General features: G+C 44.5%; 1 protein-coding gene across 1 annotated transcript in view; it reads left to right on the forward strand.

Annotated features, from left to right (window-relative positions):
- Positions 1–15,222, forward strand: part of LOC126531247 (uncharacterized) — a 114,292-nt gene extending 99,070 nt beyond the window's left edge. The window contains exons 3-8 of the mRNA XM_050178697.3: positions 441–576; positions 6,191–6,324; positions 7,920–8,121; positions 8,640–8,773; positions 9,689–9,959; positions 11,323–15,222. Of these exons, the coding sequence (XP_050034654.1) occupies positions 441–576; positions 6,191–6,324; positions 7,920–8,121; positions 8,640–8,773; positions 9,689–9,959; positions 11,323–11,417 (972 nt within the window). The 3' untranslated portion in view covers positions 11,418–15,222. The remainder of the gene's footprint in view (positions 1–440; positions 577–6,190; positions 6,325–7,919; positions 8,122–8,639; positions 8,774–9,688; positions 9,960–11,322) is intronic.
- The last annotated feature ends 1,284 nt before the right edge of the window (positions 15,223–16,506 follow it).

Here is a 16,506-nt window from a genome sequence, read left to right on the forward strand (position 1 = left end):
TTTCACGGCTGTAATTTTTTTCATCAAGAGTTCCTGCGTTCCCATCATACAAGGGAATGCGAGAAAGAACCGTACAGTTTGACTGATCCGTAATCATGCCCATGACCTATATATTAATATGTCGATTGCATTCAGAAACATGAGCGAGAAACATCAATACCCGCCGTGGCTGCTTAGTGGCTATGGTGTTAGGCTGCTAAGCACGAGATCTCGGGATCAAATCTCGGCCACGGCTGCCGTATTCTGATGGGGACGGAATGCGAAAACACCCGTTTACTTACATTAAGGTGACCGTTAAAGAAACCCAGGTGGTCCAAATTATTCTGGAGTGTCTCAATTACTGCGTGCCTCATAATGAGATCCTGATTTTGGCACGTAAAACTCAATAACTTCTTTAGAAACATCTATTATTTTTGGTGTGCTTTCCTGCACGTGCGCAGACAAGCCGGACCTCTGTGGGGAGGCTGTTCCTCAAGGAGACGGACTTGAAGTCGGAGGGCCTCTACGCCTGCGAGGTGTCGGCCGACGCGCCTTCCTTCCAGACAGTGCGTTCCGAAAAGGAGCTCAAAGTATACGGTGAGTATTCGTCCTGATCTTGCTGCTTAAGGACTTTTGAAGCCTGAAAACACACTAATGCCCCATTGCATTTCAAAATAGGTGACTGAGGAACACGTCGAAGGCCAAGACGCAGGCTGATTCGCATTAACTATGTGCCATTTTTACTTCAATGACGACCTCAGTACCATCGCAGTGTGTCCGGGACACAATGAAAAAAAAAATGCGCACGAGAAACGCGAGAAATCCCCACAATATATATCATGTTCTCTCCCCTCTGGGCGCTCCCCCTGTAAAAGAGAATCTTTTTTTGCGAGCCCTCCCGGACTTTCCTGACCATGTGGCTGCTGCCGAGTGTGTGGGCGCTGCTCCTGCTGCCTCGTTGAATAGCTCATACTTTTAAGAAAATTGAATGACGTGCCCGATTTTGGGATCGAACCTCGGCCCCCCAGCACAGCACTTCCGTGCCCTAAACCTTTAGGCCATAAGCTCGCGTATACTTCTATTGTGGCAACGCCAACTAACTCTTCGAGATGATCGTCGCGTGTAGATTATGATAGTTTGCATACTGTGGCGCTCATACCCGCAATGAGAAATTGGTCAAGGAGTGGGCGTTGCCATTGATCTTTACTATGTTTTGCCGCCTATAGTAGAGTTAAGCTGGCGGTACATATATTGTACCAACTAGCTCTTCGAGATGATCACCGCTTGTCGATGATGATGACTTCCCTGCTATGGCGCATAACCCACAACGGGGGGATCGGCCAACAATTCTGCGGTACACCTAAAATAACTAAGAAGAAATACAGAAATACAAGAAAATATGAGCGTTGTCACATTGCGCGGCGTGGGTGCGATAGAGAACGTAGTTGCGCTCTAGTTTCCTTTATAGCCCACAGACGCAGCAGTAAACTGAGGCAAATTTATAGCATTTCTTTAACCACTTCGCGAAAGCTTCGCTTCGCATCGATTCCCAAGTGTGCGGTGCATCTGCATACTTTTAATATGTGTCTGGAACGGATACAGACGCCGCCACCTTACTTATATGCAACTGAGGGTGAAACAACCTATTCGCCGTGAGATCGAGCTGTAGGTGAACGCTCCGTCGCCGCGTTAGTTTGGATAACCGGTTGGGGGTACGCACTGAAATGTACGCGTCGGCATTTCCCTATGAGCGATATGGGCCAATTGTCTGCTGGTAAAAGGAGCTGACTGCAGTGAACTGGTAACGTATCGCCATTCAAAGCCGCATTTTTTCGCACGAAATGCACAAAGCATCCCATTTTACGTGAAATATGCGCGAACTGTCATTCAACGGGGGACTAGCACTCAGACGCACAGTCTGCGTTTATGCCCTTCATTGGTTGCTTTTTGTGAGTGTTCCGGCTTGCGTGATGCCTACTTGTGTTGGAATTGTTGTTGCTAATATTGCATTGGCTGTAAATAACCACGTGTTCTTGTACATAGACGTTAAAATGAGAAGCTAATGTTCACTCTACTATGCACATAAATATGTTATTTGCGTTTATGTTTCAATGCTTTGCGTAATGCGAGGTAGTTACTAAGTTCAGGTAAATACGCTATATTCACTGTGAGTGCCAGTGTGTTGGCAATCAGGGTCAATATATATATATATATATATATATATATATATATATATATATATATATATATATATATATATATATATATATATATATATATATATGCACGCCACGTTCCTCGTGTTTCGTGGTTATCTCAAAGATTGCGTTGAATGATCCAACACATTTCGACAAGAAGTCACTTAAGCACTGCATTCACGTCTCACTGCGACCACTCCATTTCTTTATAACGACGCCAAATATGCTTCACTTTTTCTGATGTGCTCAAAACACAAAGCGGTAAAAATTAAAGCGCTTGTAGCTGACAGCACGACGATCACACATCGCGCGCTCGACACGTGCAGTCACTGATACAGTTCTAGTTCAAAAACTACAGAGCAAGAAGAAACTCACTCCTGTACAACTGTCAAAAAATACACACCGGCATTTATTTATGACTGCGCTACAACCACAGAGCAGACTATCTTTGCGCTTATGGACGCCGTATCCGTGCTGACGTAAACACGTAGTGGCTAGCAGGCGACGCGAGGCGCCATCCGCATTAGACATAGTTCAGTTAGTGTTCGCCAGGCGGCGACTTCACTCGATATCGCGTTCATTAAGGGCACGAAAAAGCAATAATGAATAAATAAGCGCGGGACGTTTAAGCACTGCTTCAGGCAAAAAGAACGCCTCGTCATCTTGCTCGTTTCTTGAGAAGCAAGTTATAAGAAGGAAGAACTTCCATGCCATGGTTTTTATATACTCGTCACGCCAACGCCTTATGGAGTCCGTAACAGCTCAACAAGTTCACACTACGCTTGAATGGAGGGGGCGGCTGCCGATAGTTGTGCACGCGTGCTGATGTGCCACTTTGCCTGAGGGCGCACTCTCTCGCGGCTCATCTCCGTGCGTCCGCGGAATTGATAGTAAGTTCTGTATTTCCTATCCACGGCAAAACTAATAATTCAACCGTCTGGTGTTCCGCGGATTGTCCATAAGGTCATGTGAGTGAGTGAGTGAGTGAGTGAGTGAGTGAGTGAGTGAGTGAGTGAGTGAGTGAGTGAGTGAGTGAGTGAGTGAGTGAGTGAGTGAGTGAGTGAGTGAGTGAGTGAGTGAGTGAGTGAGTGAGTGAGTGAGTGAGTGAGTGAGTGAGTGAGTGAGTGAGTGAGTGAGTGAGTGAGTGAGTGAGTGAACTTTATTGGGTCCAGAAAAATGTTATGAAACGAGCACCCGGCTAATACCGCGACGGGACCGACGGGTGTAGCCTGCCGGCCCGATCGCGGGCGCGTTGGTCGGCCAGGATTTGGTCTTCAAAGATGGGACTTCGCAGGAGCGCGTCCCACTCTTCCTTGGTGAACTTCGGGCCCAATGACTCGAACTCCCGGAGCATGTGAGGCGAAGTAGCAGCTTCACCACAGGCCGCTCAAGCACTATTGTGAGGTATTTGGCCCGAATGAGGGAGGCAGGTGGTGTTTAACGGTGATGAAAATCTATCCGCTACTTCTTCACTCACAAAGGCACATTAGAGACCGCTGAGGCACGTGTCTTCTCAGGTAGATTTTTCGGAGGGATATAGCTTCGAAGAGCCAGGTCCTAATGAAGGATATCACAGCCTAAACTGGCAAAACCGCGGAGCACTTGTATGCAATGTCAAGAGCCTTTCTGAAAAAAAAAAAAGAAAGAGACGGTGCAAGGCAATCTACCTTTAAGCATTTATTTCAAGGATTGGCTCGCGATAGTCCTGCGATATTTCAACCGCAGCTGCGAAGAATCAATGTCACGCCACCATACTCACCGGTAAGCCCTCTGGCGGTAACTTAGAAACACCTCAGTGAATGCCCGTGGATGTGCCTGTGCTTTGATAACGTTTATGATGGCCTCAAACCATGGCGTTTGCCCACTACGGAAGGTTGGTCGAGAATTGATCGCAGCAGGCAAAACGTATCATCTGAATTGACTTTAAAGTTCGAGAAGTAAAACGAAGAACAGGTATTAAGTTGACTTATAGAAAAATCGTACGCGGTCGGCCCCCACGGCTGAAGGAACAGGCCCAATACTGTCGGCTTCGTTGTGGTGCTTCGGCGGTACACATATATGCGGACGTGAGAAAGCGGAAACCTCGACGCCGCCATCACTGCCGAAAGAGCACGCCATGTCGCGTGGTCGCCACACATATACGAGCCAAACGGACCTCTAAATCTGCGTGATCGGAAGCGGGCACTCCGATGATTCATCGCGGTGGGGCAAAAAAGAAAAAAAAATGTGCTTCGTGTGCGAATGTGCACTTTGGTTAGACTGCTTAGCAATAAGACGACATGTTCATCACGTGCTCCACGCTCTCCTGAAGCTGACGAAGAGGTTCCTCTGTCACGCGGAATGGTTCCAAGTGGATTTCTATTGCTTTCGTTAAGTGACGACAGGGCCACATTTCTAGGGAAAATTGCGAACAAAACTGAAATTATGCTCCCCGGAACGCTGTCATATTTGAAGCAGATAAACATTGCCTGGTACTGGTAAGTTCGCACAGAATACTATTGACGTAACGCTGCAGCTACGTAGCTGCTTACGATTGTTTTACGATGCAAGAATCGCATCGTTACTTGAAATTGACGAGAAGTTAAACAATCTAACCATCTAGTGAGCAACACATTCAGCTCTTAATGAAGGCCCCGCTTTCCCAGAGGTGATGTAGGGAAACTGACGCATTAGCGATTTATTACATAGGGTCAATTGCTTGGTGCTTCGTATATTCCATGTTGTTGAAAATATGAAACTGGCCTAAAAAAGGATGAGAATGACGCCTGCTCTGTCGCCTTCTTTGCTTCTTTGTTTCTGTCATTGTGCTTTCTACGCAACTTTTTTTAAATGATGATGCATTAATGGTTTGCTGCAGCGACCTTCATAATTCGTTCTAATTTCGTACAAATTCACAATTTGTATGACATGTACTGCAATTGTTCTCGCGGTGTTTACTGGTTCCGACCTGGTGAGCAACAAGCGAAGTTCTAGTCAAACATTTGTTTTTCTCTTCATACTATATGCACCCTTTTGAAGCGCTAATTTCTTTGTGTGTTGCGTGCATTTGCACGCATGTGCATACTACGTGCGTGTTTGTGTGGAACTAGATAAACGCAGACGGAATCCGTCCCTCCTGTACGGCGCTTGTATGCAAATAACCGTCACTCTATGCATCTCTCGTCAGCTAAATCAGTCGCTCCAGGAAGGCAAGAAGGACGCAGTCATGGGAAATCAAGAAGAATATGAAGGGAATGGAATCGCAAACGCAATCATTGGGCTCCTTTCAGTGCTGTGTACGCTGCGGTTCTTTTGCCCAAAGGTGCCGTCATTTAGCGGCTAGAGGAGAGAACCGTGTTCCCACAGCTGCATTTTTTTCGCACGATTTGTCCGATAGGGAAAAGAGAAAAGCATTGGTAAACGAAGTACATGGACAGCATGAAGAGAGAAGAATCTCGGAGCCAAACCTCGGAAGAGGAAAGCACCAAGACGGTAGAAGAGAGTCCCAGCTGGCAGCCGTTCATCTGCCAGCTCACTTGTAGGCAGTCCGAAAGTGTTCTGCTTGATTACAGAAACGGACCCCACCCACAGAAGTGTTGTGCGGCTCGACTGTTTGGAGACGGAAGATAATAGACTGTGGAGGAAAGACATCGCCGCCTTCGAATGAGAAATAGTTGATTGAGTTGTCCATCATTATCCAACGCCACTAAAATTGGAAGCAATAAATTTTTTTTTTTTTTCCAGTTCGTCATTATAGGTCCTTCTCTCTCTCTTGCTGACTCATCTAGTGTTTAATCGAGCTGCACAAATGTGTGTAACTATATAGCAATCCACGCTCTCGATTATTTAAGCGAATGCGTTGCACTTACCTTAAGTCCTACCTACGTCGATCACTTATGAGAAAATGTTTCTTTCTCTTTCGTTTTTAATGTACGAACGATTACGCATCATTAAAATTAAGAAGTGTTTTTTTAAGGATGTAGGTGTTGACACGAATTGCCCTTTCTGTTAACTTCTTTTTTTTCTTGTTGCAGTGCTACCCAAGAAAGGCCCCGAGATCCGCGGCACAAAGCCTCACTACAGGGTTGGGGACTTGGTCAACGTGACTTGCCACGCGGGGGCAACAAAGCCACCGGCGGTGCTCACGTGGTACATTAATGGTGAAGAGGTCAGCATGGCACTCGCGTTACGAACAGTTCCCGCCTATTCCCCGAACTATCTCTCATTTTGATTTCTCGACTACTCAAGTATAGAGCACAATATGGGGCACCATAAAGGACATAATAAAGGGCTTAATATAGTAGTGTCTGTTTTATTAATGGTAAATTGTCGTTAGGAGAACATCAAGTGATAGCTCCTCACGCCTTAGCAATGGTTCGTGTCAAATTTTCATACAGGACAAATCATAGCTTCCTTCAAAACATTTCGCCTGCTGTAATTTCCTGGCTACTAGGAACGCTAATTGCATTCTCCACGAATGTTTTAATCACTTGTGTTAGTTACCGTTACCTATCTGCTTCACTTGAACGCACAAGAGCATAGTTCATATCTACCTAGAAGGTTCTATATACAACGTAATGTTTAAATTTTTTATCGCTTTAACCGTTATGCCACGGACTCCTTATTAACCATCTTCTCTGTGAGAATAATTCAATATACGTACCAAGGTTGGCCAACGCGTGCAAATTTTGCAATAGAGTGTATAATATTGAAAGTGCTATATATTCTTGCCAATCATATTTAGAGATACGACTTTGATGCTGCCCGGTACGCATGTAGCACGTCATTAAGAGGTAGGTTTAGCTAAGTGCCAACTCTCATTTATCTATTCAAATACATGTTAAACACAAAAGTGCTTTTCTGAGACACCGTCTGAGTGATTTGAATGACATTTGTTGCATATGAGGGAGAACGTTAAATTCTAGTGAATCAAGGAAGGCAAATTTTAATTTAGGACCAGGATATTTTTTACGGAAGTTCCTAGAAATTGGTAGGTTTCACAAAAAATTGAAGCATAGAGTTTGCAAATCTGTTACTCTGCACCAAGAATAGATGTCGCAGGTTCAGCAAACTGCGTTCAGCAAACTGCGTTCAGCAAACTGCACACCGAAAGCAGAAAATTTTATAAACGAATCGACTGCTTACGTAAAGTTGTTACAACGTCTACGAGGGCTTTGCAAAAGCCCTACGTGCAAATTTGCAGTATATTTCGACGTGGTGTATATATAATACAATAATTTTGCTCGCTTTGAATATATTGTCAGATGAAGTTTACAGATTTGTAATATCGTTTATGCTGCTTAGGTACAGCGTTGTAAACTTGAAAGCTGAGTTGTTGTTTTTTTGTTTTTTTACTTCTCGCAATTCTTGTTGAACAATGACGCCTGAAAAAATATTCCTTTTATACAGCCGTTAGACATTAACATCTTGTGTTCAAAATACAACCATCCTAATAAAAATCGGTGCAGTTGTTGCCGAGAAAATAGATTTCTCCGTTATCGGGTATTTAGATGGGAGCTCCCGAGCTAAACGTTCTCTCAGGAGACGTGCAATCGTAGCCCGATCTTTAAATATGGCGTCAAATTTCTGCGCAATATGCTTTCATTCAACCGAGCCTAATAGATACGCTTAGTCACGGAGCACAATCGGTTGCATGCTTTCTTACAAATCAGGTAATTCTTGTGAAACACGTGAAGAAGAAACTTCCCGCGGCTTGTTTTCCGCGGAGGTCCCAAACCTTCACGGGTGTTTCGAACGACACAGGTTCCCCCGCAATACGAGAAGATGTATCCCATCTTCCGTGACCGGGAGCAGCTGTACCACTCTTCGCTGGGAATCACCTTTACGGCCGAGCCACGCCACTTCAGCTACGGCATTATGAAGCTCAAGTGCACGGCAACAGTGTCCGAGGCCTACTCGCTGTCCAGCGAGGAGATCGTCGCAGCTCAAGACGCCAAAAACACAGGTGCACGGGCGGCAACTTGTTGTGACAAACATTTGGGTCGCATTAAAAGAACAAAAAAAAAAGACGTTCCCAGGCTCATGGCAGCGATACAACTAAAGTAAGCGAATTTGCGTGTGCTCTCAGCAGTTTTTGACAATGGCGTAATGAGAAAGGGAAATGTGCCTGCCCAGAATAATATATGAGGCTTGTTCATCTTAGGTGGGCCCCTTGACATAAACCACTGGTTTCAGAGACTAAGAAAGCGCTATATATTGTAACTGTGTACACCTTCTACTCGTCACAGTAATAACCAGTACTTGATTTCTCTTTCTACGAGTTAAAGTGCGTAGAACCTGTAATTGCATGCCATACAAAGCCAGTGCTTCTAGCATTGTTAAAACAAGACCACGCATCATTCGGAAACAGTTACTTTCTAGCTACCTAAAAATACATCAACTTGAGAGCCTCATAATTATTTCCGAAAGGTCTCGCACCCTACGTTAAGCATACTACATCGTCACTGCTCTGTTTTCCTGCAGGCACAGACGACGACAAGCCTTCTATAACAGGTGGGCAGGCGAGCTACCACGTGGGTGACCTTGTGAACGTCACGTGCAGTTATTCGCGTTACGGGCGTCCCGTCGACCTGCAGTGGCACCTCAACGATAAAGAGGCAAGTCACTGCACTTGTGTCAGCTCCACTCTTAGGATTATGATCACGTCTACAGTAAGCAGTGTGGCGGAGGGTTAACTGGCAACGGAGGAATGTGCATTTTATGCATCTCTCTTCCGAGGAAAGTGTATACTGTGCGAAACATAGGAATGCCAACGAAAGGGAACATGTTAGCGTGCGCAAACCCAAACACCTATTTCCACGTGACTAAAAATTGGGAAGAAGTTGAAAACAGCATCAAATCCGAATCGCGACACCCATTACACGTCCCAAGTATTTCAAGTAAACAAGTATTTCACAGCTAAAAACTCTTATTTCAAGGCATTCAACAGGCCTTGGTGCAGACATTGTAGGTCGACGAAAAGCACCCAGGCTGCGCTGATTTTCTCCGGTCTTTGGACTCCTTTACTGAGACAGCACCAAGAAGCAAACCCTGCACTTCGCTATGCAATCTCTTCTAAATGTCGTTTAAACTCCCTCGAGATGTTTTGCAGCTGTCTGCATATAGAACAGTAACACTGGGCAACCATGTATATTATCCGTGCCCCTCCCTCACGACACACTTCGCTCCTGAAAACTGCGGCTTACTACACCACGGCCTCTTCCCAGCCGTTCGCTTTCTGCGCATCCTTCTGCGCAGCTCTTGAATACCTCTACAACTTCGAGCTGTTACCAAGGAGATTTGCCGGCATGGCTGCTAGCTCATCCCCCACAGACGAACAGACATGACGCAAAAAAAAAAAGACAGCATTGAACGCTAGCTCACAACTGCCGTAGCAGTAAGATGTCCATAAAGACGGCCTCCGAGATAGTTGTGCAGGGAAATGTTCAGAAGCGATAGCTGTCCACGGCTATTAGGCAGTTCTGAGGCGTAGCTGCAATAACAGCCGGAAACCCGACCGCTGTTACACGCAGGTGTCGAATCGGTACCTGGTCCACTACCCGATGCAACGGCACGACTCCGGCCGCCAGGTGACGTCGCTGGGCCTCCGGTTCACGGTGAGGCCGAGCCACTTCTTGCACGACGAGATGCGCATCAAGTGCACGGCCACGCTTCAGAACGGCGGGAGGGGCCCGCCGTCCACGTCGTCCTCGTCGCCCGGCGACGCGTACTCCGAGAAGGAGTTTGTGCTGGGCAGCAGCCATCGGTCGTCGGGGCTCCACGTCCCGGGACACTACGGCGCCGGTAAGTGGGGCCGCGCCACAGGCGATTGCTCCCATAGCCTACATACGATGCTTCAAACTTTAATTAACGTCGTATTCACCTGGAGTAGCACGCTAGCCGTGCCGCCAGGCAGACCTCACCAGTATACGTTAATGAGCCCAACTCCCTCATTCGGTATCTTTTTTTCTCACTCTTCTGTAGAAAAGAGAACTTAGCGAAATATGCTTTCTCTTTGTTTTGTTTCTTTTTTATACAAGTAAGGCAGCTACAAATACGTCAGAGAAATAAACTTACTCAAGCGACAAGTTTAGTTCTCCTATCATTAGCCATATGTTAGTTAATAATGTTAGCCCACATGCTTGGTCTGTATGAACTGCAGTATGTATAAATAAATATATAAATAAATGACTTGTTGATCTAGGGAAGACAGTAGAATACTACCAGCCAACAGTTATCGAAAAAACTTATCTGGCGTTGCTGCTGCGTATTCGCGAGCGAAGGGCCACGGCATGACAGACGGCACTGATGCAGATAAACTAGATGATAAACTCGGGACGAATACAAGTAATAGAGATACGAATGACACCGCATCGTGCCCTTGGACACTTTCGACAGAGGTGCCACTTGCAAACACCTTTTTTGTCGTTTTATAACTCGAGGCTTACTGTCCTGCGAAATATTTGTCTGCTAGCATTCGTAGTGATCGTAAATGGTCATAAACTGCTATTCTTAAATTAACAGTGGCCGGACAAAGAATGTCTCAGGATGGAACCAACGTTTCAACAAGGGGTCCTGGCGAAGTTAATTAATCAATCAATCAGTCATGTCAATATTTAATTGCAACAAATATGTTGCGAGGAGGGCCAGGTAGAAAGCTGGGAAAGGGACGCTGCCTTCCTTGAGTACACACAGGACAAACAGAAGTGGCCGTTGTATAACAGGCGCAGCTGTGCATATTGAAATAGAACAAAACAATTAAACGTACAAGAACACTATGAAGCGAAGTAAGTGCGTTAAAAAAGTTCAAATTCGAACATCACAAATGTGTTTCTTAACTTGTTGAAAGTGACAGCCTTAAGACAAGCCCTTTTTACCCAGAAAATTTCTTTGAGTGCCGGCAAAATGTGTAATGTATATATTTAAAACGTCATTGTTCCAATTGCCGTTCAGCTCACACTGGTATAAGTTCTTTCGTAAGCCTGCTAAACTGTTTACTGTGTCATCGTATTTAGCTGTTCCAACCTTATATTGGCCAGACGTCGTCTCCAGACGTATGCCTTCTTTGGATCGCCGATGACGATTTCAAGTCGCAGTCTTTCTGTGAATATCTTTCTTTCTTTTTTATCTCTGCAAATTAGGTTTTTCTCCCTGCTTACTTTTGCAGTTGCTGGCTCGAACACTTCATCGCGGCCAGTGTCCCTCTCCATCCTCCTGCGAGGCTCAGCGATCGCGTTCGTCATCATGTGTGTTGTTCGATGAGCAGCGTGGATCGATCGTGATTGGGAATTCAGCGGTGTCGTTCGCGCGTCTCCCGTAACACCATTTGACTCAGTTTGGTTGTCGTCTGCGATGATCAAGTATCAGCGCCCTACCCTTTTTTTTTTCTTTCTTCACCTGCCGACTTCATTTGTGCTGTTCTTTTGGGACTGAGCAATGATGTACATAATTCAGTGCCTTTCATTCACGTCCTTACTCAGATTGTTGACAAAGAGAGGATATGCTATGCGGTTGTTATACCGCTCATGTTTGCGTGTGTGTGTATGTGTGTATACGTGTGTGTAAACAAGGTGAAGTGATGGCGTTGAGTGAAAACACTTACGTATGAACAACGTTGTCGCATAGGCTTACGAAGATTGTACATTACCAATGTACTGAAGTATAGAAGACGGTGTCGTTGACTTGAATAGACAGATATATATATGACGCTCGTTCGTGCGCGATTGATAGTGTGGTGTCTCACAGTTTCAGATACCATTGTTTGACTATAGCAGACAAGTCCTTTTATTCGAGTTCTTTTACGTGTTTTCTCTTTTGGAAGCTTGTGAGGAACAATTCGCTACACTGGTAAGAAACGGAGGGCTCATATTTGCAACAATTCTTACACTAGAACTGCTTGTAAAAGCGTTGTGAGTTTCACCCCAGCCCCTGTTTAATCATGTAAATAAGAGTGTTTCCAAGGTGTCTCCTTACTATACTATTATTAAAGGAAGTTAGAAAAACCGCCTGGTTTATCTTTACCCTTTCTGTGTGAATCAGCCAATACCGTTGACGCCGAATGGTCACCGTACAACTATGAGAGTGCAACATATACAGGTGGCATGTGGCGAAATTTATCAGTAGGGTTCAAATGAAAGAAATTTAATTTATTGTATGAATGAACACAAAAGTAATGAAAAACGTAAGCTGCGGTTCTTTTGGCGTAGGATTCAGTCAGCAGATGAACTTTGCATGTCTAAGAGGTGGGATTACTCGCCTGTGTGTTCCTTATTTGAGTGTTCTAAATATTAGGGTACAGAGACCAACCTCCTTTCTTTGAAAAACTTCCGGTGAAGAAGTATGTCTGCGTGTCATGAGAAGCTATTAGGGGCAAAACTTCACGCTGTTTGTGTAACCAGTTCACAATTTCGCAACAACTGATCTTGGAGATTTTAAAAGAAAGTCTAAGAACAAGGCGCGTATGCGCCGTTGGGTGCGCGGTGCATTTTCGTGTGCTTATTTTCGTTATATTTGTGTCCAAGGACGCGAAATGCGCATTCCTGCTTCAATTAGCCCCTCAAATATTTTTTTTACTTGCAGTATAGTGGTGCTTGCTGCTATTCGCACCTGCTTGGCTCACGTATTTATAATCGCACTCGCATACAACGTTTACAGGGAAGCATTGCGCCCCTATAGCAGTAACTAGTAAACGAGCACCCTAAGCTGCTCGAAAGAACTTTCATACATAGAAAGCTATGAACAGTCATTTGTGGGCTTTTAAATGCCGCCATATCGCAGCCTGTTGAATTAGTGTGTAACATAACTGAAGAAGAATAAAAATGGTGCACAAATACATATCTCAGAGGGACATGCGAACAAGCGATTCTACTCGTCCATCTATTGGCTGTGTGTGCGTATAGTATTCATGGATTCTTCACATTCGAATATTTACAAATAAGTGTTTCAAAGGTGTCTATTATGAGCCGCGCATGACGGGGGCGCAACATAGCAGTGCAATTAATAGCAAACATAACGATGATCTTAGGAACAACGTTGATGTAGATCAACAATCGCTAAGAATGAAACAATTCCTACCTTGCTTACAAGTCCCTCAGCATATTGTATACATGCGAATAAATTATGATGGTTATCTCGGCCTGACCAATCTCTGCTCTTATGAAACCTCAAGCAGCCTGTATCAAAATGACATTTCTAAGTGAATTTTTGTTGAGAGCGGCTATCTTGAATAATTAAAAAAAAAAAGGTACAGATTTTTGAAGAGCACACAGCTGGTGTTTCAGCAACGCCAGGTCTACCAAATGCATAAAGCAATCCGACTAGGGCGATAACACAGGCGTTATCGATAGTATATTATTAAATGGAATTGGAGTTCTTCGCCATTGATTTTTTCAGTTTTCAGTTGATATTCAATGTCGTTGAAGGTCGCGAGCATTACGGGTGATACGATGATTCACTGATTCGGTTCAGTTCTGCTATCAACATTCCAATATTTGTAGCTACAAACAGACAAGCCCGAAATACAGTGGAATCTCGTTTATACGATTCTGCATAATACGTTTCTTCTGGGTGTTTTTTTTTTTTCCGGGTCAACTTACTGGTAGGAGCAATGTATTTTCATCCGGTTATTACTATCGCCTTTTTACCTGAAATTGGATAATGCGACTGCAGAAGTGGACCTTTACTGGTATTTTTAAATTCATATCTTTGTGTTCCATTGTGCCAGCTTAAATAACATTCCAACGATCGACGATCAACGCGTTAACCGCAGCCACACTGGAAGAAAAACGGACGCAGCACGCCGACGGCGCTAAAACGCTGCTGCGGCAGTGCGGCTACACCGACCAGTGGTGCACCGCTGCTCAATTGAGTGAGCAGACGAGTGGGCAGACGAATGCGCAGACGAGTGTGCAGACGAGTGTACAGACAAGTGAACAGACGGCTCACTCAGTTGAGTGAGCTTCTTGTGGTGTGAAAGCGTCAAGTTGCTCATTGAGCGAGAAATCAGGTGTCCGGTGTCTGTAACCGCGAAACTGCCCCTAAATTCCCATTGGCTGCGACACCACCTCACGAGCACGCCTCGACGGATTTGCGATTGGCTGCGACTCCACGGTACGAGTGCAGAGCAGAGCGGGCGGAAGGGAACACCTGCTGCCGCAGTAATGCGCCAGGTGTTGCGTGAGGGGAGAGGGCCTCGCCGCGAAGCCACATCACCCCCGCTCTCGTTCTCGGAAGCCTGTGTTATCCCTGCGTTCCTAGACCGCGGAAATTCTCGCCTCCGTTCTAACTGTGCATGGGTTAGGCCAAATCAAAACGCGCCAAGCGTCTCGGTACCCTCGCTTGGCCTGAGGAATACATACCTCGCTCGGTAGTGTTCAATTGGACATTTATGCTTTCGCATTCACAACTCATAAGAAGTGCTGAGGTGTCCTGAAATTTTTTTTCTTTGAAAGAACTTCCTTGCGGACGCTGAAAATAAGGAAGTTCAGCGCAAATTTCAACGTTGGTTAATAAAAGTGCATTAGCTGAGGTTCGTGTGGCGTCGTGTAATGCTGTTCCGCATAACTTGTTGTGCGGAAGAGCATCACTTGACGCCACACGAACCTTTTCTAGTGGGTTTGTCCCCCAGTACGCATATTTTCGTACCTTGTTGTCCTTTCTTTGGGTAATACAATTTTCGGATGACACGTTTTATTTCCCGGTTCCCGTGAAGATTGTATCAACGAGTTTCCACTGTACTTAGTTCAACTTCTTTAAAAAAAATAGCGCTATAACGAACTAGAATTCGAGATCTACATTACAAAATGTAGGTCGGCCGAGTGATAAGAACGGGGCCTGTCGAAACTTACTTCACAAAGCACACTGCAAATTAAGAAAATAAAAGTTAAGAATAAACGTAACGTCGCTAATCAAGTGCAGAAAATCAAAATGGATGGGCCAGCGTCTAACTTAGCAGACTCGTCACTAGTCAGACAATCGACCTGTCAAGCAAGCCTTAAGTAGCAGGTGCTAATTTGGGAGTGGCGACTTCCTCCTGTGGGTTGAACAGTGTGACGTTATCAATTGATGATGCTTTGATGCTTTTTCGCGGATCCAAAAGATGTGTAGAAGTATCCTGCACGTGGTCATGTTTTAAACGGTTCGCACTTGCGCACGCATTTATCTGATAAGCTACACACATTAGTATGTCATGTCCGAGTGCCAGATTAAAACCACCTTACAGTGGCGTCTGTATATACACGCACACCTGTAAATACACTTTCGCTCATCCACGAGTATAGTGACGTCACGAATGGTAAATATTGCTCGTTAGAGTCCATTAAATGCTCCATAGCTCTTGCCCCTCCTTGTACGACTGTCGGGATATTTCGAGCTTAAATAAACCCTAATCGTTGTTAAAGTCACGGAACCCTAGGGCCGTTAAGGTAAATTTTCTTTTCAAATTCCGTTATTTGGGGTCCCTCGTCATCGTCTAGCATGACGTCACGCCTTCGTTATCGCCGGTATTGACAACTCGCTGCGAAGGGTAAAAATAATTTATTAGAAGGAAAAGAATCCTTACAAAATACGGCCCCTATTTACCTTGTCGAATAAATGCTAGGTGCCGTAAAAGAGTTATGGAACGATATCATGTATCATGTTGGGTAAAATAAGGGAATTATAGCCCTATAATACATGGTATTATATTATGTAGGAACACATACATACATACATACATACATAGGTACATACATACATACATACATACACACATACATACATACATACATACATACATACATACATACATACATACATACAAACATACATACATACATACATACATACATACATACATACATACATAGGTACATACATACATACATACATACATACATACATACATACATACATACATACATACATACATACATACATACATACATACATACATACATACATACATACATACATACATACATATTAAGAAAGTAGTGACGTGGCAGGGCTTCCTACATTATTTTCCCCCATGAGCGTGACCCCTCCGATTTACGCTTCGCTATCAGATGCAGCAGTTGTTTCTGATTGGATCAACCAGCTATGAATTATTTCCTCATGTAATAAAAACAGTTGTAAGCAACTTCTCGCATTGCTGGCATTTGGAAAGAGAAAGTGGCATGCTGTCACACATGGCTGCTCGGTCAACTATATAACATTGCGGTACGTTTCTCTCTTTCTATTTTTGTGCAAATACCATTTTCGCACAATGATTATTTGCGCTTGCTTTCTGTGAAACACGATTTACAACGCGTTCTGTGCATATGACACCAGCAGTATAGACTGTCTTTATTTTATCTTATTCTGTTCCTTTTGA

Source organism: Dermacentor andersoni, chromosome 5 (assembly GCF_023375885.2).
Source record: "Dermacentor andersoni chromosome 5, qqDerAnde1_hic_scaffold, whole genome shotgun sequence".
In the NCBI taxonomy this organism is placed as follows: Eukaryota; Metazoa; Arthropoda; class Arachnida; order Ixodida; family Ixodidae; genus Dermacentor; species Dermacentor andersoni.